Source organism: Puma concolor, chromosome D3 (assembly GCF_028749965.1).
Source record: "Puma concolor isolate L17-30 chromosome D3, mPumCon1.1.hap2, whole genome shotgun sequence".
NCBI classification, from domain to species: Eukaryota; Metazoa; Chordata; class Mammalia; order Carnivora; family Felidae; genus Puma; species Puma concolor.
The window spans coordinates 53,603,657-53,628,824 of NC_141678.1; the positions used below are offsets into that span (position 1 = coordinate 53,603,657).

Genomic DNA, 25,168 nt, shown 5'->3' on the forward strand with positions numbered 1-25,168 from the left:
AGGAAGAATATTTTTGTTTGATTTTGCTTATTTTTGTTTTGGTGACCAAGCTGGTCAAATGACCTGTTAAGAATAAGAATATTTCATAGAGCTAATGTTCCTACGCTCTAATCTCTCTAGGCAAGGTTCATATTTGTATGAGTTACTTATTCTCTCTTTGTTGACTAAGTCAATAATCAGAATCAGCAGGTTTGGAGTCATGTTGGCAGGGATCAGCATCATGGCTTGGGAGAAGTGAGTATAAAAGCCCCAAGCTGTGGGCAGCCAGCACAGACAGAGGCTCTCTCGTTCTTGGCAGGATGGCTTCTCATCTGCTCCTCCTTTGCCTTGCTGGACTGGTACTTGTGTCTGAAGCTGGCCCTGCGGTGAGTGTTTGATTCTGTGAAGTCCTTTTAGATGATTCTTGTGTACACCTGATGAAGTAGAAGGGCCCTCTCCCAGCTCTGCCAGTCAGCTTGTGTTACTAGGACAAGGGTACCCAGCATCGACTTTTAAATATCATCGATTCAAACTGCAAAATGAATGAAGTTCTGCAGAGCTCACTGACCTGGAGCTTGGACCCTGGGTGCTCCCCACTATAGCTTCGGTGCACTGGGTTTACGGTGCCTGGCTCCTTGCCTCAATTTCCTCGAATATATGGTAGGAATAACAATATGATATTCATGAAGCTACCAATATTGCGTTGTCAGACGTGCATCCTTTTATAAAGTTTATTTCCCTTCAGCTCATCAAAACGTATCTATTGATTAATCTCTGAAAGGCTGGGTGGACAACATTCTAGTCGAATACTGAATGCTTAAGTCCTCTAGAAGAATTAACTAATACTATAAAATGTATCCTTAAGTAGTCGACATTATTTTACAACCAGTAAGAGGGAATTACTACAACAGCAGCTGACTAAAACGTTCTCAGGAAAAACAAGCTATTTGGTCCTGTGGCACATTGCATCTTTTTAGTAACTCCACTCAAATGGCAAGGCTTAACAAAGCAACTGTTCTCAGAGGGCCTATTTTCTCCTTTAAAATTCATTATACATGTTCCAGGTCAATGGCAGCATGTCCGGAGGCAGAAACCAGTCTTTCTTTGGGAACAATCATGTCTGTGTTATATACTGAGAAGGGGAGCTCATTAACTGTCAACACTTACAATGCTGGAAATGGACTTGGCATGGACTTCTTGCCTTGTTCCAGATTTCTAACACCATAAAGAACAGCTCCTTTCACTCTTAACCAGTTTTGTTGACCTCTTACTGGTCTTCTCTATGCCCAGGGCACTGGTGAATCCAAGTGTCCCCTGATGGTCAAAGTCTTAGATGCTGTCCAAGGAAGCCCTGCTGTCAACGTGGCCGTGAAAGTGTTCAAAAAGGCTGCTGATGAGAGCTGGGAGCCCTTCGCCTCAGGGTAAGCTGCCCAAGAAACCCAGACATGGGACCTCATTCTAGCTCCTCATTCTCCTGCCACTTGTTAGAGAGAGCAGCTCACATCATTCGTTGAAGAATCTTCAGGTAGATTGAAAACACAGGCAGAGATCAAGTGGGCCCTGGGGAGGATGCCCTCCTCTCGCTTTGCTTAGTTAGGTTGGAAGTGTCCAAGAGGGGGAGCAGCATTCAGGGCAAGTAGCAGGGAAAAGGAGCCAGCACCTCGTCTACTCCAGTAGTGGTTCACTGCCTTCTTGGGTCACAGGCCACTTTAAGAAGGTAATGAAAACTATGGTCCTCTGCGCCCAGTAAAATCACACCCACACGCACACACAGACACACATGCACACACGCACACACCATATATAGAATTTCAGGAGTGTCACAGATTCCCTGGTGCCCTTGCATAACATTCAAGCTGGGGTCCTTGTCTTGGAATTTTGTTTTTTTAATATTTATTTATTTAAGTAATCTCTATCCCCATCATGGAGCTTGAACCCACGACCCTGAGATCAAGAATCACACGCTCCATTGACTGAGCCAGCCAGGCTCCCGTGTCTTGGAATTTTAGGCAAGATGTACAATTTGTGTTACTTTATTAAGGAAAGGAAAGGAAAGGAAAGGAATCAAGGGACAGCACTGATGAGGCAGCTCTCTGCATTTTTCCTGGATCATCCAGAATCCAGCACTTATGTCTAACAAGCACTATGGAGCACCTACTCTGTGAAAAGCTGGGACTGTCACACTCAGTGACAAAAAGACACAGAAAAGAAAGACGCATATGCAAAGCAGAGCCATCGCCCAACACAGGGTACAACAATGACTTCTCCCCTTCGTTGGCCACTTTACAATTCTCATAGAGTTTTTCCACCTCCATTAACAAGAATAGCAAAGAAAATGCACATTAGTAAACCTAAACCAACTAATTGAAAGAAAGGGCAACCAAGAAACCCTCAGCACCAAACAATACTGCTCAGCGTTTATATCTCCAGGATGGTAAATTTCTGTGGGTTTTCACTGAATCTCAAGAACCACATTATGATTCTTCACCCATCACTGGGAAGACCATTTTCATTGGTGTAGTTTCAATTGAGTTTTCATTTGTGACTCCATTTATGTTTATCTAAAATGCCAAGCACTATGTGGAAAGTACTTAAGGGAATATTCTAAGCAAGAGATAGAATGAACACATAAAATATTCAGATGTTCATGTGAAACTTTTTATGACAAGACAAAAAAAAAAGAAATTAAATATTCTCTTCCTAGAAAAGAAGAAAGGTGGAAAGGCAGTGATGAAAATTAGTGAAGACAATTTCCATTTTTATCTGTCAGTTTTGAGGTCTAATGGAGAGCAATTTCTAACATCAGCAACTGAGCTGGTACATAAAGGGAAATAGAAGTTCCCTAGTCATTTCTTTAAAAGGAGCTGCCTAGTATTTATTGTTGGAAAAGTGTTACCAAAGAGATTGAATAAGTAAATAATAAAAAATTCAGATGCATTATACTTTGGGGTTTCCCCAGTGTGTTCCAATGATACTGCCTCTGAAAAACACCCTGACACCAGGGAGGGAAGCAGTGAGACCCTGATGTCATGGGGAACTGCAGAGTCAAAGCAGCTTATGGACACTTCCAAGGGGTAGTTACAAACCTTCACCCAAACACCAGCCGTGAATCGCAACAACTCTTTTTTTTTTTAATTTTCTTTAATGTTTATTTATTTTTGAGAGAGAGAGACAGACAGACAGAGCATGAGCAGCGGAGGGGCAGAGAGAGAGAGAGAAACAGAATCTGAAGCAGACTTCAGGCTCCAAGCTGTCAGCACAGAGTCCTACATGGGGCTTGAACCCACGAACCATGAGATCGTGACCTGAGCCGAAGTCTTGACCGACTGAGCCACCCAGGCACCCAATAATGACTATTTTTGAAGTGAAACATTACACCTATATCTTCTGTTCTCCTAAGAAAAATCTGCAATAAGCTTTTTGAAACATTTCTGACAAATTTCTTGTCAGTTAATTTCAGAAATAACTGAAATTACCAGTTACCAGAATTTCACCTTTCCTTCTCGTCTCCCTTTCCTGAATATGTGTGTGTGTGTGTGTGTGTGTGTGTGTGTGTGTGTGTGAGTGTGTATGTGTGTGTGTGTGTGTGTGTACACACAGTAAAACCTTGGTTTGTAAGCATAATTCATTTCAGAAACATGCTTGTAATCCAAAGCACTTGTATATCAAAGCAAATTTCAAGAACCATTGGCTCAGTTGTAATCATGTGACATTTGGCATCATGTACTACTTGTATCACAAGACATTGCCTATCTGTCAAGTTAAAATTTATTAGAAATGTTTGCTCATCTTGCGGAACACTCGCAGAACAAGTTACTCACAATCCAAGGTTTTGCTGTAAATAAAAATACATATAAATATATATATATTTCCCCTCACTTATACACACTGCACATATGTGTAGTGTAGTGTGTGTGCGTGTGTGCGCGCGTATGTGCGTGATGTCACCTTGCCATGCTTGCCATGGCATTTATTCCCCTAATGCCTAACTTAACCTGTAATTTTGTACCTTCTAGGAAAACCAGTGAATTTGGAGAGCTCCATGGGCTCACAACTGCTGAGAATTTTGTAGAAGGGGTATACAAAGTGGAAATAGACACCAAGTCCTACTGGAAGTCACTTGGCATTTCCCCGTTCCATGAATATGCAGAGGTGAGAGTATAGAGACACATGAGTGTCTTTTATTTTTATTTTTTTTGTTTTTCATCCCAGGCAATGCCCAGTTTGCACACCACATACCATGGAAATGTCACTGGGAAACTGAACTAGCACAGGTTCCCTTTCCTGTTTCTACAGTCAGAAATCTAGAAAACTCTGAAGAGCAAAGTTTATTCTTAAGTTTGGTGGAAACTCATTGAGTAACATGACCTGAATTTACATGATGCTCCTTACCGTCTTCTTTCATTCCACCGAATGGGAATATTTGAATATTTGCTAGCTGAAGAACTGTTAGCATGTTGGATTACTAGGCAGCTCTCCAGACCCTACCTAGGGAAACAAATCATCGATACATCATTTTACTTCCTGAAATCTGAAAACACGCTTTATTCCAAAACACGCTTGGCTCCCAGAGGTTTGGGTAAGTGACTTGGGGTAAGGCATATAGAGACAGTAAATTCAAAATAATAAGGGCAACACAATAGATACCACTTATCAAGCATGTACCCCTGCCAGGCTATTGTGTTTTCTATATTTAACCTATTCAGTCCTCATGAACAGCCCACTGGGGTTGGTCCTATTATTACCCTCATTTTGCAGAGAAAGAAAATGAGGCAGAGGGCAGTTCAACAAGTTGCCAAAAGTCACAGGCTAGTAAAGGGAGGGGCAGAAATCATTACCGACAGGTCCCAGACTGGGTTTAGCCTCAGGTGTGCCTCAGCTTTCTTCCAGTAAGAAGTCAGGCTAAAAAAAATAATAATAAGGCCACATTTGCAACCCTTGGTTCATACTCTGTTTTTTGCCTATGAGGCAGTAGGAACCTCAGAGTTATATATGGGCCCACTCTTGCTGCCGCCTCCTTGTATGTAATTCCTTAAATCATTTAAAACAGATGGCTGTCATGGAAATACAATCCAGACATGTTGGTCAGAGTCAAAGATCAAATAATTGCATCAAAAATAGCTCAGCACGAAAGGGAACACTTCTCTCTGGCTTAGTCATGGATGAGACTTTCAGTCGACAGAAAGGGGTTCTTTTAGTAGACAGTGTTGCCAGAATAACTGGGGCAGGGGGCTGTTTGACTCACAAAGCATCGAGGGAGCCCCATCCACCAAGAAGCTTGCCTTTGGCTGTTCCTTCTCAGTGCGGCGGCAAGACAAAGAGCCTAGTTTAGACAGTACAGGGCTTAGAGGTGTCCCTAGAGTCTCAGCCTTTGCCCTAGATCAGCCTCCTTGGAACCCGTGTCTGCTCTGGTCTCAGCGTAAAGAGACCATGTGAGAACATTCGCTGCCATACTGCCCATGATATGTTGTTCCTAGTCACTAGATGTTAGCTTCCTTGTCTATTATTTACCCTCTTAGTATTCATTCAACTAACATTTTGAAAATAAAAGCCTTTGATGTGTCAAACACACTGCTGAGTGCTAGAAATTCAGAAGTGAAAACACATTCCTGCCCTTGGTGTGGAAGGAAAGGGACTGAGGTAAGACATATTAGGTCAGACATTCAGCCCAACCTGGAGCTCGCATGGATATGGAGAGTGAGAGAGAGCAGTTAGGCAAGAGTGAGGCCCAACGCCTGAGTTCAGTAACTGGTGATTGCGGGTCCAGCCAGGAGTTCCTTCCCTGCCAGCTTCTTCTGATCAAGACCTCCCCAGACAGCTGCTATTCTTCAACATTAGTCACCTTCTCCCTAGCCAATGACGCAGGTGGCCATGTTATACTTACTGAGAAAGTTGGGAGATGTCCTGTGGAACTATCAGGCCTCTTCATTTCATGGGATTTTGAGCACAGATTATGCCATCTACAGTTTTCAGGAAGAATCAAGTGGGGCTAGAGGCCAATGTCAGTATAAGAAAGAACAAGCTTTCCCTAGTTCTTTTAGACACTTGGCCTTTAAGGAATGTTTTTTTTCTCCTTTCAGAGAGATTCTCAGGTGATTCTCACCCACCTTCTCTTGCCCTCATGCTATTTTTATTTTCAGTATAGTTTAATCAGATCTTTCCTCTCCTGTCCCCAAATAATCAAGCCTTCTTTTTGCATATTAGGAACAAAACATATTTATCCAGGATGTGTCCCAAGTCCATTCCAAGGCCTGTGTACACAATGAGTAAAATCAAAGACCTCCTCACTGCCCCTCATCACTCTCCTGAGCCAAATCCATCCCTCCTAGACTATTCCAGTGCCTGAGTCTCAGAAGCTCTACTAAACTTGCCTGAAGTACATGGCTAAATAGAACAACACTTTTGTTAACAATTTGTCCATGTAGAAAGCTCAAACGAGCTCCAACCTATGTGTGTCTATTTCAAAAGTCCCACATGATCCTCCACACTCTGTTATTGTAAATAGAACCCTAGGATGCTTTTACTTCAAATTCATTGCTTGTTATCCACATAAAAATATACTTGTGAAAAAATGCAAAGGAAGAGAGAGAGAGAGAGAAATTTCTGGGTTTATAGATGGGAGACTTAACTCCTAGCCTGGCTCTGTCCTGTATAAACGTGGGACAAACACTAACTCAGAGGTCTAGTTTACTTATCTATCAAGTAGGAAGAGTATTCCCCGGCAGCTCTAAAATTCTAGGTCCCCGGGTATCTCCGCAGGAATGGCAGTCACCATTCTTCAGTCTTCACGCCACTGAATGCCCGTTACTGCCTTTTCTCCTTTTTTTTTTTTCTAAAACCAAGAAAATGGACAAGAGGATCCAGGCTCTCTGTGATTTCTCTCAGTCAGGCTACAGCCACCCTGATTTTTAGTGTGAATTTGTAAAAACGACATGAAACAGGGGCGCCTGGGTGGCGCAGTCGGTTAAGCGTCCGACTTCAGCCAGGTCACGATCTCACGGTCCGTGAGTTCTAGCCCCGCGTCAGGCTCTGGGCTGATGGCTTGGAGCCTGGAGCCTGTTTCCGATTCTGTGTCTCCCTCTCTCTCTGCCCCTCCCCCGTTCATGCTCTGTCTCTCTCTGTCCCAAAAATAAATAAACGTTGAAAAAAAAAATTTAAAAAAAAAAAAACGACATGAAACAAAAAGGAGAGACCTGATTCTACAGGCAGCAGTTAAAGAAATCTTGTTCCGAGGGCTGCGCCAGGCCCCCGTGGAGTCTCACCAGCCTATTTGGACTTTTGCCTTTTGCTCAAGGTGTTTCAGAAAAAGAAGTAATAAAATAAAATGGATTAAACTGGCACTGGACTTCCAGTGACCTCTCTCCCCGTGACTCGCATTTTAGGCTCTGTGAGAAATGGACGCTGTCTTTGCTCTCTCTTAGGTGGTGTTCACAGCAAACAACTCTGGCAGCCGTCACTACACCATCGCTGCCCTGCTCAGCCCCTACTCCTACTCCACCACGGCCCTCGTCAGCAGCCCCAAAGAATGAGGGACTCCCCCTTGGGTGGGTTTGAAGGATTTTGTGTAACCGATAGTGTTCCATTTTTATTAATGCAGTGTTTTCACTTTATACGCTATGGTAGAAACTTGGGCAGAGACAATAAAACATTCCTATTAAAGCACTTCCTGTTTCATTTGGACTCACTGTTTTATTCCCTTGTTGTCCTCTCAACAAAAACAAAATTTCAAACTTTAGAGAGAAGCAAAAGAACTCAAAAAAGTCTCTGGCTGAATTCTGGGAGAAATCCCAATTCCTAATGTCTTTCAAGCTAAGCACATATTCTGCATGGTCGGTGGCCACTAAAAGCATACATCCTGATGGAGTACCTGGGTGGCTCAGTCAGTTAAGCATCTGACCCTTGATTTCAACTCAGGTCATGATCCCAGGGTCGTGGGATAGAGCCCCACAATGGGCTCTGTGCTGAGTGTGGAGTCTGCTTAAGATTCTCTCTCTCTCCTTCTCCTTCTGCTCCTCCCCAGCTCACATGTTCTCTCTCTCTCCCTCCCTCTCTCTCTCTCTCTCTCTCTCTCTCTCAAACACACACACACACACACACACACACACACACACAAACACAAACACACACACACATACACATTCTAGGGGCACCTAGGTGGCTCAGTTGGTTAAGCATCCAACTTTGGCTCAGGTCATGATCTCATGGTTTGCGAGTTCCAGCCCCACGCTGGGCTCTGTGCTGACAGCTCGGAGCCTGGAGCCTGCTCCAGATTCTGTGTCTCCTTCTCTCTCTGCCCCTCCCCTGCTCACAGTCTCTCTTTCTCTCTCTCTCTCCCCCCCCCTCCCTCTCTCTCTCAAAAATAAGTAAACATTAAAAAAAAACACATTCTGAAAATGAGAAAGCTTGAGTTTCCTCTCACCTTCAGTGAATAGCAAAAGATAAGCTCTGAGGACCCACTTCTTTATTCTGTGCCTTCCCTTTAAGCGCTTTACTGATTTTCAGAGTAGCACAGCTGTACAAGGACAGACCTGCAGCGGCTCAAGTCCTCCGGTTCTGACCAACTACACCCCAAGTCAGCTGACTGAAAGATGTAATCAGAGAGCACTCACACCCTCAGTTCACTCAGACTAATCCAAAATTCATGCATGGAGAAGCCACTACATGCCAAACGCTATTTTCGGTGCTCTGAACATACAGAATATGATCTAGTGCCTGTGTTTAAAGAACTCATGGCCTTTTGAGAAGATGACTGCGTCAACATGATTTGACAGAGGCTACGGTACAAGGCACAGCGAGGGGAGGTAAAAGGGGGTAGCAAAAAGCCTGGCGAAGTCAGACAAGGACTCAGAATAAATTTCACTTCTGAATCTTGGCGACTCACCAGCTCCAAAAGGGAGGAGTTATTCTAGGTAGAGAAGAGCAGAGATTGCAAGGCCAGACCAAGTGAAACAACGTGATTCGTGAGGGAACAGATGGTGAGTGAGGATGCTGACGTGTAGGAGGTATTGAGGTGGGTGGGCTACGTTGTGCTGCTACATTGACAATCTCAATCTCTGTTGCTCAACAAAACCAAACTTTATTTCTCACTCACGCCAAGTCCGATGTAGGAGTTCTTCGTCTGGTGACTCCCAGGGTGGCTTTCCTCTGTGGTGACTCAGGGCCCAGGTTTGATTTATTTTGTGGCTTCAAAGGATACCTGATCAACAGACTGGAAGAATAGAGAAAGTATGGTCTTAATCCCCTCTGTGCTGAAGTGACACACGTGATTCCCACTGACATTTCACTGGCCAGAACCTGTGGCATGGTCTCATCTAGATGCACTGAGCAATGTGGTTCCTGGCCAGGAGTCATTTCCCAGAATGACTACATTCTGGAGAAAAGCACTGATCTGGGTTGGTCAAGAACCATCTCTGCCACAGTAAGACTGGAAACAGAGGGAAAGGAGGTTGGAGTGAAGGTGGGCTTTATATGGCACTTGCTAGAGCTATGAATTCATCTTCTAGACAATGTGGATCCATGCTGGGAACCTTGACATCAGGCAACACCCCCACCCCCCACCCCACCCCTGTGTGGCTGGGGCAGAGGTAGTTACTTCTTGTGCACAAGCTCCAACAAGGGTTCCCTGGGACCACCTGGGTCTGACCCAAGGGATAGGCCTCAACATACCTAAGCAGCCATTCCATTTACCTCCAAACTCAAATCTAAAACCTTGCCATGCTTTTGCTGACTGTGTAGAAGGAGTCAGAAATTTGAAGAAAGTGGAATGTAGGTTTCGGCTTTTTGACATGTATTAAGCTTTCCCCCAAATATATGTGGCAAAATCAATGCCTCTGATTCTGTTAATGAGGTTAGCAAGTCCTTTTCTCATGTATATTAAAGCTAATCCACATACAATTGCCATTTTTATAGATTAAATGACCAAATATTGGCACTTTTGTAAGATTCAATCTAATACTTAAAATGATTGTATTGGTCACCGACTTGCATGTTTATAAAATGCTACATTTCAATTTGGCTGCTGTTAAATAGCTATGGATTTTTATAGCCCAAGCAGATTGAAAATATGAATCTGCCACATATATACCTGAATTGAATTTAACTTTTTAATTTTCCTGGCTCATGTCTTCTTGGTATCAACAAACCTAATCTTGTCCACTAAAATCAATTCCATTTGACTTCTAGTTTAACTTTCAGCCTTCTCCTTCCTTTCTGAATGTCCTCTCCCTTCTGGATGCTATGTAGCATCTTGGCATGTGTTGTCTGGTCCCTGATAGTCCTCTGTCCATGCTTCCTCCACTGAAATGATGCTTTATCCTTTGCTCTTTGCTATTATGTATTAATATCTCAGCTTATGCCTTTCATGGCCACTGTTAAGGGTTGAATTGTGGCCCCTGAAGAGGTATGTTGAAGTCCCAACACCCAGTACCTGTGAATGTGACCTTATTTGGAAATTGAGTCTGCAGATGTAATTAGTAGAGATGAAGTCATTAGGGTGGCCCTAAGCCAATACAACTAGTGTCCTTAGAAGAGGAAAATTCAAGGGCACCTGAATGGCTCAGTCAGTGGGTTAAGCATCTGACTTTTGATTTTGGTTCAGGTCATGATCTCACAGTTTATGGGATCGAGCCCCTCCATGCTGACAGCGCAGAGCCTGCTTGGGATTCTCTCCCTTCCCCTCCCCCACTTGCATGCACATGCTCTCAATCTCTCAAAATGAATGAATGAATGAATAAATGAGGAAAATTCAGACACACAGGGAGAAGGTCATGTGGTGACAGAGGCAGAGAACGGAGTGTTGTGGCTGTAAACCAAGGACAAGAATTAATCACCTTCAACAGATATCTTCTACTTTTTAAGTTTTGGAAGGAGTATGGCCCCAGCTGACACCTTGATTTGGGACTTCTAGCCTCCAGAACTGCGAGACAATAAATTTCTGTTATTTTAAGCCACCCAGGTACTTTGCTGTGGTACTTTGGTACTTTGTGGTTCTTTGTTACTACAACCCTGGGAAACTAATAAAGTCTCCTATGGCGTTCTTCCAGATTTTATCCTGGGTTTGTATTCACTGAAATATAACATTCCGAAAGTGAAAATTTACACTTAATAGGTATTTAGATTTCTTTTCTATACTTAGTGATGCTGAACATGTCGTCTTGTGTTTATTGGCCATTTGAACCTCTTGTGAACTGCATATTCACCTCATTTGGAGGCAGTCTGTTTACTGAATATTGATTTATAAAAGTACTGTGTATATTAAAGATATTTACAAGTTATATTTGAAAATTAGATGTGACAGATAAAGGAAAGTTATCTAAGTTGTAGAAAACTACATCAGCCAAGATACCTTGATGGAAATTGGTGTGATGATTGCATAGAGGAGGGTGGGAACTGGGTTGTCACAAACAGAGAGATAAAAAATCATGGGGGAAAACTGGACGGTAAGTAAGTTGGGTTATAGAATCACTGAATGCTAGGTTTTGGAAGCCTTTTGGGGATAAGAAAGCTGAGCTACAGAAGATTCAGTAACTTGCCCAAAGCCATGCAGAGAGCTTTGAAAAGCCCTGAAAGGCACAGAAACAGACTTGCTACAGTGGTCTGTCGGCTCCTAATTCACTCAGCCTGAAAAGAGCTGCTTACCCAAACGCTTGAAATAGCAACGAATGCTAATTAGAAAGTCCTGCCAAAAACCTACAAAAGCAATGATATCTGCTTGTAACATATCAACCTTGGTGGCCTCCAATCAGCCCCATTCTCTTTCCCATAAAAACACCCAAGAGATAAATGAGTATTTTAATTAATTCCATTCATGGCCTTTCTCACTAATAAGAAACACACGTCTCCGACTTCCCTAAATCTAGAAGGATCTTCATCATGTTTGATCAATTTCCCAATAACTTCAGGAATAAGTACTTGGTTAGGTACCTAGTTTTTGGTCAAACACCAGTCTAGATGTTGCTGTGAAGGTGTTTTTTGTTTTTTGGGGGTTTTGGGGTTTTTTTTTTGACATGATTAACATTTTTTTCCTCCAGCTTTATTGGGATATAATTGACACATAACATTGTATAAGTTTAGATGTAAAACATGAGGATTTGACATACATATATACTGTGAAAAGATTACCACAATGAGGCTAGTTAACACATTCATCACCTCACATAGTTACCTCTTGTGTGTATGTGTGTGATGAGAACTTTTAAGATTTTCTCTCTTAGTGACTTTCAAGTATATAGTACGGTATTGTTAACCATAGTTACCATGCTGTACATTACACCCCCAGAACTTATTCATCTTATAATAGGAAGTGTGTACCCTTTGACCACCTTACATGTAATAAACATTTAAATCAGTGGACTTTGAGTAAAGCAGATTGTCCTCCATAATGTGGGTGGGCCTCATCCAATCAGTTGGTGGTCTTAAAAAAATACCGAGGCCCCCAGAGAAAGAAGGAATTCCACCTGCAGCCTGCCTTTAGAGACAAGACTGCATCAACTCTTCCCTGGATCTCTAGTTTGCTGGCTGGCCCTGAAAATTTGAGACTTGCCAGCCCCCACAATCACGTGTGCCCATTTCCTTAACATAAATCTTTCTCTCTCTAAATATGTATATTTAAGTATAAATAAATTAACATTTTATATTTAATATAAATGTATATTTATATTTATATTTCTCTGGAGGACCCTAATATAGGGACTATATCCATCCTTTGAAAAACATGTGTATGGTAATAAGGAGGCCTTGTAGGGTCTGGACCAGGGGAATGACATGGTGAAAGTTGAATTTAAGAAAACAAAGCTTGGAGCACCTGAGTGGCTCAGTCAGTTAAGTGTCTGACTTTGGCCCAGGTCATGATCTCATGGTTCTGAGTTCAGGCCCCACATCGGGCTCTCTGCCGTCAACGCAGAGTCTGCTTGGGATCCTCTGTCCCCCTCTCTCTCTGCCCCTCCCCCACTTGCACTCTTTCTCTCAGAAAAGAAACATTAAATAAGAAAGAAAGAAAATTTTTTTAAAAAAGCTTATAAGGAATGAGACTGGTGGGATTGATTGGAAGCAGAAGCAGGGGAACCAGCCCAATTCATTTGCAGAAATGAATGTTTGAGGTGTAGATTAGCGTGATTTGGACAAGTGCGGTACCCATGGGAATTCAGAAAAAGGAATGAATATTAGATTAGAAAATATATACATGATGAATGGGTTTCACTTGCCTTTTCCAGAAGAAAATTACAAGGTGGATTGAAAAATACCTCGTGCTTTAAAGGAGAGTCGAATGAAACTATCCCTCTGGCCCATGTCGACTTCCTAATATTTGAAACAGTAATTTATCTCCATACACGAAAACATAAAATCAGTCTTTGAAAGCATGTGTGTATATGTGTTTGATAGCAGATATTTAACAACTGGCTCTTCAGAGAAAAAAACGTCAGCCCAGATTTGTAGTGTTTGCCAATTTCTGTGGCATTAATAATGCCACCATGGCCAACTTCAAGCAGCCAATATGGTGTCACTGAACGCAGAGCTGGAAAGAGAAGAAAAAAGCAGCACAGCTGGACAGCACAGTATCTCCACCATGCAGACACCACAGACATAAGTAACCTCAAGAGCATAGATAAGATGATTAGGAGGTAATGAGATTTGAGTATTTATTACCTTTATTTTAATAGACTTTAATGCTGTGTTTGATAATCAACTCATAAAATTCCTGAAGACTTTACATCAGGTATCACATGCTGGCCCCAGAACAGCCGTGCTTAAATCCTCTGTCACGACTCCTTTCAAATGTCATTTGACTGTGAGTGTAGATGAGTGTGGACCGGGAAGAGGGTAAATGTAAACAACAGTGTCATTTTTTTTTTTTTAATTTTTTTTCAACGTTTTTTATTTATTTTTGGGACAGAGAGAGACAGAGCATGAACGGGGGAGGGGCAGAGAGAGAGGGAGACACAAAATCGGAAACAGGCTGCAGGCTCCGAGCCATCAGCCCAGAGCCCGACGCGGGGCTCGAACTCACAGACCGCGAGATCGTGACCTGGCTGAAGTCGGACGCTTAACCGACTGCGCCACCCAGGCGCCCCAAACAGTGTCATTTTAAAGGGCAGGTATTCATTCTCCTAAAATGTCCCTGCCCTTTTAAAAAGAAGAAAAAATATACTGCTATAATGTCCACATAAAGCGTATTCAAATAAATATAATTTTAATGAGACATTTATATGCAGCAATCTATTTCAAGATTAGGGGCACCTGGGTGGCTTCAGCTCAGGTCATGATCTCACGGTCCGTGAGTTCAAGCCCCGCGTCGGGCTCTGTGCTGACAGCTCGGAGCCTGGAGCCTGCTTCTGATTCTGTCTCCCTCTCTCTCTGCCCCTCCCCCGCTCACACTCTGCCTCTGTCTCTCTCTCAAATATAAATAAACATTTAAAAAAAGGATTAAGATTGCCTCTGTTTGAAGTCTTTTCTGTGCCATGTATCATACCTGTAGGGAACCTGAGATCATCATTAAAATCAATTCAATGTCCTGAGACTTTGAACCCAGACTTCATAGGCAAAATTTATTAATCCGGTCACATGTCAATGAATTAATTAGTACATTTTTCTCCCCATTTAACCTTTCTTATATTTCAAAGTGCTACACTGCTAAAGCCTGGAGACTCATCTCTGAGGTAAGACCAGCCAGTCAGCGCTTTTAGGGGCAAAGGAGAAAAGGAATATTTTTCTCATGGTTTCAGATATAAATAGAGAAAATAAATGGAATGTGCACTTGTACTATTTCTACATATATTTGTGTCTCTCTGGCATCCTCTCCTCCCCAGGGCCCAGGGCTGTGCTCTGGAATATGAGGGAGTGGTTGGGGATTGACGTGACCTGAGGACAAGAAGGAAAGTATCAAAGAAAAGATAACAAATTAATGGAGTCATATAAATTCCAACAGTGGGGAAGCAAGCCATGGACATGAGCCCAGTGAGGTCAGTATTGCTGGAGAACAGGCCTGAGCAGGGAGGCCAGCATGAAGGATGGCGGACAGCCTGTGAGACCCCTTATGCACCACCCCAAGCAATTGCTAGTGAAAACAAGCATAGAGGACTTGTTCCTCTCATCCCAAATGCAAGGTTTTTAGCAGAAAAGTGGCATGATTAAATTAGAATGTGAGAATGCATTTCTTATTTAAGGAAAAAACCTCTATGTCCTATTGTGTGTGTGTGTGTGTTTGTTTTTTTTAATTTCAGGATAGTTAACATACAGTGTTACATTAGTTTCAGGTATACAATATAGCGATTCAACAGCTCCATAGCTGAGCTCAGTGCTCACTGCAGTAAGTGTACTCTTAATCCCCTTCACCTATTTCATCCATCCATGCCTCTCCCACCTTCCTTCTGGCAACCATCTGTTTGTTCTCTATAGTTAAGAGTCTGTTTTTTTTTTTTTTTTTTGCTTTTTTTTTTGTTTCTTAAATTCCACATGTAAGTGAAATCATATGGCATTTGTCTTTCTCTGCCTCACTTATTTCACTTAGCATTATACCCTCTAGATCCATCCATGTTGCTGCAAATGACAAGATTTCATTCTTTTTTATGGCTGAATAATATTCCATTGTGGTACATGTGTGGTGGAGGTGTGTATATGTGTGTGTATTCCACTTCTTCCTTATCTAGACTTCTGTCACTGGACACTTAGGTTGCTTCCATAATTTGGCTATTGTAAATGGTGTTGCAATAAACATAGGGGTGTGTATATTTTTTCAAATTAGTGTTTTCATATTCTTTGGGTAATTACTCAGTAGTGGTATTACTGAATCATATGTGATTCTATTTGTAATTTTTTGAGAAACCTCCATACTGTTTTCCACAGTGGCTGTACCAATGTACAGTCCCACCAACAGTGCACGAGGGTTCCTTTTTCTCCACATCCTTGCCAACACTTGTTGTTTCTTGTGTTTTGGTCTAAGCCATTGTGACAGGTGATGCTAGATCATTGTGTTGCTTTTTTTTTTTTTTTAATGTTTATTTATTTTTGAGAGAGAGAGAGTGTGAGTGGAAGAGGGGCAGAGAGAGAGAGAGGGAAACACAGAATCTGAAGCAGGCTCCAGCCTCTGAGCTGTCAGCACAGAACCTGATGTGGGGCTCAAACTCATGAATCGCAAGATCATGACCTAAGTCAAAGTCGGGTGCTCAACCAACTGAGCCACCCTGGCACCCCTCTCGTTGTGGTTTTGATTTGCATTTCCCTAATGATGAATGATGTTGAACATCATTTCATGGGTCTCTTGGCCATTTGTATGTGTTCTTTAGAGAAATGTCTGTTCGTGGTTTCTGCCCATTTTAATTGCATTATTTGTTTTTTTGAGTTGTATAAGTTCTTCATATATTTTGAACAATAACCCTTATCGGGTATATCATTTGCAAATATATTCTCACACTAAAAGACACTGGTTGTCTTTTAGTCTTGTTGATTATTTCCTTCACTGTGCATAAGCTTTTTATTTTGATGCAGTCCCAATAGTTTATTTTTGCTTTTGTTTCTCTTGCCTCAGGAAACATATCTAGAAAACTGTTGCTATGTATGCCCTGTTGTTTTAACATCTTATTTTGAACTAGTTTTAGCCTCAGAGAAGAAAAGTTGGAAAAAATAGCACATAGAGCTCCCTACCCAGATCCTAATGCTAACATCTTACGTGATCATAGTCCAATATTCGAAACTGGGAGAATAACATTGATATAATTAATCCTTGCTAGTGGCCTCTAGTCTGTAAGTTTCTCAGTCTTTCCTTGCTGTAGTAAATTCCTGGGGCTGCCATTAAAAAGCACCATAAACCAGGTAGCTTAAAACAACAGAAATTTATCGTCTCACAGTTCTGGGGGCCAGAAGTCGAAAACCAAGACATTGGCAGGGCCATGTTCCTTCTGAAATCTGTAGGGTAGGATCCTTCCTTGCCTCTCCCTAGTTTCTGGTGACTTGCTGATGATTTGGGGGTCGTTGACTTGCAGTTGTATTTCTCCAGTGTCTACCTCTGTCTTCCTATGGCTGTCTTCTTACCGGACACCATACACAGGAGTAATCTCATCTTGTTTTTTTAATTTATATATTTTGTATTGTGGTAAAAAGCACATAACATAAATTTTACCAGCTTACCCATTTTTTAGCTAGCAGTTCAATGGGTTGAGTATATTCACATCATTCTGAAACAGACCTCTAGAACTTTTTCATCTTGCAAATCTGAAGCTCTATACCAATTAAACAATGGCTTCCCATTCCCCCCTCAACACAACAACCCCTGGCACCACCATTTCTACTTTCTGTGTCTATAAATTTGACGACTTTAGATCCTCATATAAGCAGAATCATACAGTATTTATCTTTTTCTGACAAGTCTGACCTCATCTTAACTAATTACATCGCTATAGCCCTATTTCCAAATAAAATCACATCCTGAAGTACTAGAGGTTAGGACTTAAAGATATCTTTTTGGAGGGAAACACGATTCAACCCATAACATTTGCCTTTCATGCCCTTGACATTTTTGAAGAGTACTGACTAGTCATTTTGTAGCATGACTCTCAATTTGGATTCACCGGACGTATTCTCATGATTGAAATGAGACTATACATTTTTGGTAAGAATACCACAGAAGTGATATCATGCCCTTCTGAGTGTATTACATCTAGGGGTTTATGTTGTCAAAACGTCAAACACTATGCCCCATTTTTGATAAACAGAAAGTCTCGTGCAATGTGCTGCTGAGGGTGGGAGAGGTAATCTCATGGCTGCTTGAAAGAGGAATCAGAGAGAAAGAACCTTGGGATCTGGAATAACACACTTGACGTTGCTACAGCTTTATAAACTGGTGATAATAAAGAACATGATGCAACCAGAACAGAGAGAAGAGAATGGTGTCAATACTCTCCAGCCCAAATCCACCAGGAACACATTTATGTAGTTGAACCACTTGGGTTTATTGCCTTTTCTAGGAAGAGAGAACACATACCAGGGGGAACCATAAAGTGTCTCAGAGTGTTGAAAAGAACCTATTGTAGGTTTTGGGCTTCAACTGATTTGAGGAAGAGTCTGAGGCAGTGGGATTTCGTCTAGTTTGGATGCTGTCAGAAAATGGATGCAATTCTGTGGTGTCTCAGGGGTCTGACCATCTGTAGGGAGGGCAGACTAGAGAAGAGAAAGAACTGCAATTTGGTAATAAAGCAGAAGCAGTTACTCCTTTCAGTGAGAGGGGACATTTGGTGTTTTGTGGGTTTCATGGTGACTTGGTTTTTTGTCTTACTTTATCATGGCCTCAGAGCAACCTTGATGATATTGATGTTCTGTGATATTGTCACGTCTAATGGAATGACACTGCCCAGATGTGAGCCCCAAACTAGCTTGTGATGACATTGAGGCCAGTTCCTCGGTGCATGAGCTACTTCCCAGCCCCCTCCCCCTTTTCCCCAATGTCTATAGAGGTATTTAGAAAATCCGCAGGTAGCAATGTGGCTTTGTTGTGGGAATGAGAGAATTAGAGGAGTCCATGAAGTCTCAGGCATGATCTTGGCGATCATGGTTAGCAGACTGAGTGAACAAGCCAGTCACTGAGCCCGGGAATATGAATGGAAGGGCGGATTTGTAGGCAGAGATGTTGAGCTCAACTTCTACCATGCTGAACTTGAGGTAATCAAGCTTTTTAATCTTATACCTTGGAAGCTGGCAGAAAGCAAAAATCACCAATATTAAAATAGCTTCTGAAACATTTGGATGGCACCTGCCAAACAAGGACATTTAGAGTATTTATGCCTTAAACTACATTTTATCCACAGAGGCAGCACTTCCTAGGGATTTTATTTCTCATCCAAACCCTCAGTTTTACAACCATCCTTCTTTCTACTTCACAGTTCGTAGAACACACTCCTCCCTCAGCCCCATTACTTCTTACTGCCTCTCAAAATGGAAATAAGCTCCTAATCAATTCCATTTCCCAGTTCCCCATTTGCTGTGGGTTAGTACTGCCCCAGTTAATTTCAAGCCAAGGCAGATGGTCATTCATCTTTGGCAATCAATGCAAATGCTGACGGTCTGTCCTGGAACCACTGTCAGCTAGTAAGGAGAGAGGGGTATGAGAAGCCTGCTTAAATAAACACTAGAGATGTGGTGCTCCCCTCCAGGCTCAGCAGCCACCACCTGCTGTCCCTGCCACGAATGTCACTCCCCAGGAGGCCAGAGGGTGTGAAACTGGGTATAAAGCCTGCTGTGGAAATACAGTGGTGGGCTTAGGAAGAGAACTCTGGGTCTGGCCTGAGAGCCCCCAGCAGCTGTCTAGATGACCCGTGCTGAATGAACACTACTACAGCCTTCCCTGGGAAAGAGTATTTGGAAAATACAATGGAATATATTTCAAAGTATCTGCAGAACAGTGTCTAGCACATAGTCAGTGCTCGATAAATATTTGCTGAAGAAGTAAGTGAAAGGCTTGGCTCTGAACAGGCAGATAGTTCTCGTGTGGGCCCTTACGAGGTCTTTGGGTTTTACCAGGTGGTTTTTCCTCTCACACAGACACATGAGAAATGGCAGCATGACCCTACCAGATCTACACGAAAGGAACCAGTTTGTTGAGAAACACTGAAAGACCACCAGCTCCTGGGAGTAACCAAGTTCAAATACTGAGTACAGGTTCTGCATCCAGGAAGTGACTTCAAGAACTTAGGCACTGAGAATGTTTAAAAATAGAAACAGCCTGTCTAAAATGCTCTTCTGCCTAGGGCCAGGGCCAAAAGAACAAGAGTCCCTTTTGTTGTAATTGGTTCAAATTACAACTAGAGCCTATTGAGTGGGTTTTGCTTCAGCATCTTGAAAGACAGACCTTTCCATTACAGGTTACCCCACAGAGAAGCATCATGGGATGGGAGCCCCCCACTGTGGGGAGTCAGGGCCTGCACAGGGAGTGAGGATCCCCCATGGGGAGTCAGGGTCCTGCATAAGAATTTGGGGTCTGGTCAGGAATCAAGGCTTTTCCTGCCTGGGGAAAAGAGGCAAACACACAGGAAAATCCATGAACATTCTGGCATCTTTTAGATTAGGGGTGCTCAGCTAACATGGTCCAATTAGAGGGAAACCCAGGACTTCTCTTCCATGGTGAAAAAAGAAAGTGATATGCCCCCCTAAAAGAGTGCAGCCTGGGAGGTGCTGGTAGCTGTCCCCTAACTATGAGGGGTGACCTTCAGGGGGGAACCAGTTCCAGAAAGGTAGAAAGTAAGACTTGGTGACAATTTGGAGCAGCCAAAACATCTAATATTTCTCGAATTTTCATTGGCATTAACCAATAGTTTCTTTATTTTGTAAGTGTGTTTGATGCAGCGTTCTTTTTGAAATCCATTTTTATTTATAAAAAAAAATTCATTTTATTTATAAAAAAAGTAGGGGCGCCTGGGTGGCTCAGTCGGTTAAGCGTCCGACTTCAGCTCAGGTCACGATCTCACGGTCCGTGAGTTCGAGCCCCGCGTCGGGCTCTGGGCTGGTGGCCCAGAGCCTGGAGCCTGGTTCCGATTCTGTGTCTCCCTCTCTCTCTGCTCCTCCCCCGTTCATGCTCTGTCTCTCTCTGTCTCAAAAATGAATAAACGTTAAAAAAAATTTTAAAAAAAAAGTATACATACTTTTTAAAAAGTTTTTTTAAATAAACTTTTAATTTTAAAACAATTTTGGATTTACCGATTTAGTTCTTTTGTTACTTGTGACCAAGAATGTCTCAAATGATACAGCTATAGAAATATTTATCTTCTCTTGTTAAGATAAAAATGTACCAAAAAAATCAATAATGGTTCTAAAATAGGCTTTCTCATGCATATTGCTAAACTGAAAGACTCAATCCTGTGATTTATTGAGAATAAAATTGGCTGAGTTTTTTCAAGGATAATTATTTTATTATACTTTTATTGAAAGGAACTTAATAATGTTTAGAAAACTAAAATTATAGTTAACACATAGTTGTACCACAATAGAATGATTTTCATTAGTAGAATACTATAAACATATTTATATAAAGTTGCAATCACGTAAAATTATTTGCATGCTTCAATTATGTTATCATGAACAATTTCTCATATTTACATATAAAATAATTGCAATTTGTACTTTTTGAAATTTTCATAATGTAATTTTCACCTCAAAATTACTTTCAAAAAGTAATAATACTTCGATAGTCTCCATTTGGGGGACTCGAAGTTAGGGCCACAACGAACACCTTTATGAAGCATACAGCTTTTTCTTCTGTTAAATTATGTGAATGACTTGACATTTTCTAGAAGGATCTCTTAGTAGAAGTGGGACCCTGAGCATCAAATTGCCTGGGAAGTAGTCTGGGCTTCACCAGCTGTTTGATCTTGCACAGATTACATCAGCTTTCCATGCCTGGCTGTCTTTTTGTTTTTTGGGGTTTTTTCGTTTGTAAAATGGGAATAATCACAGCACCTCCTCCAAAATGTTATTTTAAAGACCAATTGTCACCATTAATGTAAAAAGGCTTAAAGCAATCCATGGTAATATTAAGTTCTCAAGAACTATATTGCTTGGAGTAATATTGGAGTATGAGCATATTAATGTAAAAAATTCTATCACACTGAAGCCTTACCAGTTGTGCTTAATAGAAATGTTTCTATCATTATATCTCATGATTGCTTTAATTTTTATTCTTTGACTACAAAGGATGAACGTTTGTCCTCTATTTTTTTTTTTTTACGTTTATTTTGAGAGAGAAAGAAAGCACATGAGTGAGCAGGGGAGGGGCAGAGAGAGAGGGAAAAGGAGAATCCCAAGCAGGCTTCATGTTATCAGTGTGGAGCCTCATGTGGGGCTCGAACCCACAAACCCTGAGATCATGACCTGACGCAAAATCAAGAGTTGGAAGCTTAATTGACTGAGCCACACAGGCCCTTCCATTTTATTTTTAATGTGTATTGTCTATTCCCTTTAACAAACCATTTTAAAAAATATGTCTAATAGGTTAAAAGGTCTGACTTGTTAATGCATTTAGGCATGAGTATTACTGTATTAGTGTATTGCCACTATAACAAATTACCACAAATCCAGTGGCTTAAAACAACCCAAATTCATTCTCTTACACTTCTGGAAGCCAGAAGTCTAAAATCAAAGTATTGGCAGGGCTGTGTTCCTTCTGGATGCTTGACCTCAAAGAGTGGTTCTCCTTGCCTTTTTAAGCTTCTGGAGGCCACTTGCATCCTTGGCTCCTGGCCCTTTCTTACAAGGATCCTTGTGATCAGATGGGGTCACTCAAAGAATCCAGGATAATTTCCCCATTTCAAGATCCTTAATTTAATCACATCTGCAAAGTGCCTCACACAGATTAGGGGAATTAGCACGTGCATATCTTGGGAGGAAAAACATTACTCAATCTGTAACAACACACATGTATTGGTTATTCCACACACACGTATTGATCACCTGAAGACAGGTATGAAAGAAAAATGGAGGGAGAAAGAGAAGGAGGGGAGGAAAGAAAGAAGGGAGGAAGGGAGGGAGGAAGGAAAGAAAAAAGAGAAGGAAAGAGAGTCTGCACTGACCTTGAAAGATATAAATGCTATCGGGGCATAATAGAAAAACTTGCCCTGATTCCTGGGGACCTAGAGACCTCACAGAGGAGTGACCCCCTGAGTTCATCCTTAGAAGCTAAGTAGGAGACGCCAGGCAAATGAGTAGAAAAAGCCATTCCTGGCGAAGAGACTGAACGCGCAGGGACAGAGATTTGAGAGCATATTAAATATTCAGTGAAAGGCAAGCAACTTGGTTTAGTTAGAGGCTAGATATTGCATATAGAGTAGCTGAGGATGGAAGGCTTATGCTAAGAAGTTAAAGGACCCATGAGTAAAAGGGAAGCTAGGGTAAATAAAGGTAAAGAAAGGCAATGGACTGATCCGATCAGAGTTTTAAACCCAGTCTCCTGGCCAGGGAGTAGATTGAATGACAGGAACTTTACAAGCGTCTGGTGGAGGAGTGGTAAATTCCATTTATATTTCTTCTTTGTTTTAGTTTATATCTAATAAAATAAATAGAAAGAAAAAGAAATGAGCTAGATGATTTTGAAGCTCCTTCCTGACCTTACTTGATCTTAGTCATAAGGCCAAGAGGCGATTAAAGTTCCTTCCTGACCTAAGTTCTGTGGTCTTATGATTCCTATTCAATTTGTTCTCCCCATGGGAGTGGTAATTACAATACTTTTGATACGAGGCCTAGAGTAAAAAATTACATTTACTCCCAGGAAATGACTTACAAAAGATGTTTTTAGATAAGTACCTACTAAAAAGTGTTATTAAAAAATTACTCAATTATTTCCCAGTGTATACTCATAAGCCTTTGGATAAATTTTATTTCCTTACAAAAGCACATTATAAAAGCAATGCTATATTGCTTGTAACTTAGAAGCAGACTGCAGACTTAGAAGAACAATAAATGTTTGTTGGTCATTTTTTCTTAATTTTAATAAATTGTTGGACTTGAAGGTTGAAGTCTAGAGTCAGGAATCAATTTCTAGAAAGATTTTTCTGAGGCCTGTAAATTTCTGGGGTTTATAAAATTTCTCATATGCTCTCTGATTAATCTTGAATGGGAAGCATTTAATTTATTCTCTTCTGCCTTGAATCTCTTTCCTGTGGCTTCTCAACTGATCCCTACTTCTACTCCTTCAGAGTGATTCTGAGGAGGAGTAATGAGGTAGATGACATAAAACGGGCTTAGAAAGCACCTAGCACTTTAGGGGGCAGGAGCCAAGATGGTGGAACAGCATGGACGTTTTTTGTGTGTCTCGCATCCATGAAATACAGCCAGACCAACACTAAACCAACCTGCACACCTAGAAAACCGATTGGAGGATTAACACAACAATCTGCACAACCTGAACCACAGAATTCAGCAGGTACACAGCGCCAAGAGGTGAATTTGGGGAGCGAGAAGCCGTGAAAGGTAGGGAACCGTTTTTGCAGGCGGAGAGAGGACAGAGACTGGGGGGGGGGGGAAGAATACGGGAAAAGCACCCCTCCCCAAAAGCAGCTGGAGAGAAAGTGGAAAATTAGAAACAGCCTCAGGGACTAAACTAAAAAGGGAGAAAGGAGAAAGGAGAGGGTTTAAATTCCATTAAGACTGTAAACAGGGGAGAGCAAAGGCTGCAACTCCGCAGCTCCATACCTGGCGGTGCTCTGGTGGAAGGGCGAATCCCCAGGAACAGAGTGGGGTCCGGGAGGTTCTTGGGCCACACTGGGAAAAGCGGTTCCACTGCTGGAAGGGCATTTGGTAGAGACTGTTGAAGCCACCTGGTCCCGGCAGACCCCAGAAGGCAGCCACATTCGCTGGTGCTTGGGCAAGGTCGTTAAGGGTGAAGCCTGGTGCCAGATGTGTGTTGTGATCTTCCACAATCCCTGAAATGCTGCTGCTACACTGTCTCGCGCAGTTTTTCTGCAGCGGGCTGGCACCTGGCCGCAGACTCAGGGCACCGGCAGCAGCAGGATCCAGCAGGTGTTCCTGGGTGCAACCGATATTCGGCCATTGCTCATTCGGCCACTGCTTGGTGAGACCCTCCCACAGAGGGGCGGAACGGGTCAAAGCCACAGTCCGTCGGAAGTGAGGGGTCGGGGAAAACAGACGCATCCGAGACAAAACTCGGGAGAGAGGTACTGCCTGGGGCCTGGTCTCGGAGAGTGAAAAAGCGGGGAGTGGACGAGAGCTGAAGACAAAGGACAGGTGTGCGATTGCTGATCTGGGAGACCAGACTGGGTAGAGGGCTGACGCCATTTTCACCGCTCCCGCACATGCGCATACACACCTAGGAGCACCGCAACAACCCACTCCAGTTGGCTAGCAGCGCCATCTAGTGGAGAGTGGAGCTGTTACACGGAGCCCCGCCCAACTGGGCCAACTTCCCTCTTCAAGAACACAAGTCTCACTGCTGGTTTAATTTATGGACTATAAAGAGCTACATAGACTGACTTCTAGGGGAAAATGAAGCAATTTCAGTCCTACGTCAATCTGTTAGCAGGTCCATCTATTCAAATTTCTTTTTTTTCTTTTTTCTTTTTCTATTTTACAATTCTTTACTTTTTCTTGAATACAGAAAGAGAAAAATTTCATTTTTATTTTCAATTTTATTACTTTTTATTATTTTATTATTTATTATATTATAATTATAATTGTATTATAATTATATATTATTATA

At 42.0% G+C, this 25,168-nt stretch overlaps 2 protein-coding genes across 2 annotated transcripts; one reads left to right on the forward strand and one right to left on the reverse strand.

Annotated features, from left to right (window-relative positions):
* Positions 1-214: 214 nt before the first annotated feature.
* Positions 215-7,641, forward strand: TTR (transthyretin). The gene is made up of 4 exons (XM_025931375.2): positions 215-365; positions 1,270-1,400; positions 3,996-4,131; positions 7,401-7,641. The coding sequence occupies exons 1-4, from the start codon at positions 300-302 to the stop codon at positions 7,506-7,508; spliced, it is 441 nt and encodes a 146-aa protein (XP_025787160.1). The 5' UTR covers positions 215-299; the 3' UTR covers positions 7,509-7,641.
* Positions 7,642-8,638: 997 nt separating this feature from the next.
* Positions 8,639-24,950, reverse strand: LOC147575572 (uncharacterized). The gene is made up of 2 exons (XM_086683329.1): positions 24,145-24,950; positions 8,639-9,187 (listed from the first exon to the last, which is right to left on the reverse strand). The coding sequence occupies exons 1-2, from the start codon at positions 24,745-24,747 to the stop codon at positions 9,152-9,154; spliced, it is 639 nt and encodes a 212-aa protein (XP_086539455.1). The 5' UTR covers positions 24,748-24,950; the 3' UTR covers positions 8,639-9,151.
* Positions 24,951-25,168: the final 218 nt, after the last annotated feature.

Coding starts and splice junctions, on each gene's coding strand:
- TTR (XM_025931375.2), top strand. CDS start 300: ATGGCTTCTCATCTGCTCCTCCTTTGCCTTGCTGGACTGGTACTTGTG. Junction 366..1,269: donor TGTCTGAAGCTGGCCCTGCG/GTGAGTGTTTGA, acceptor CTCTATGCCCAG/GGCACTGGTGAATCCAAGTG. Junction 1,401..3,995: donor TGGGAGCCCTTCGCCTCAGG/GTAAGCTGCCCA, acceptor TGTACCTTCTAG/GAAAACCAGTGAATTTGGAG.
- LOC147575572 (XM_086683329.1), bottom strand. CDS start 24,747: ATGGCGTCAGCCCTCTACCCAGTCTGGTCTCCCAGATCAGCAATCGCA. Junction 9,188..24,144: donor TTCCACCAGAGCACCGCCAG/GTATGGAGCTGC, acceptor CTATTCTTCCAG/TCTGTTGATCAGGTATCCTT.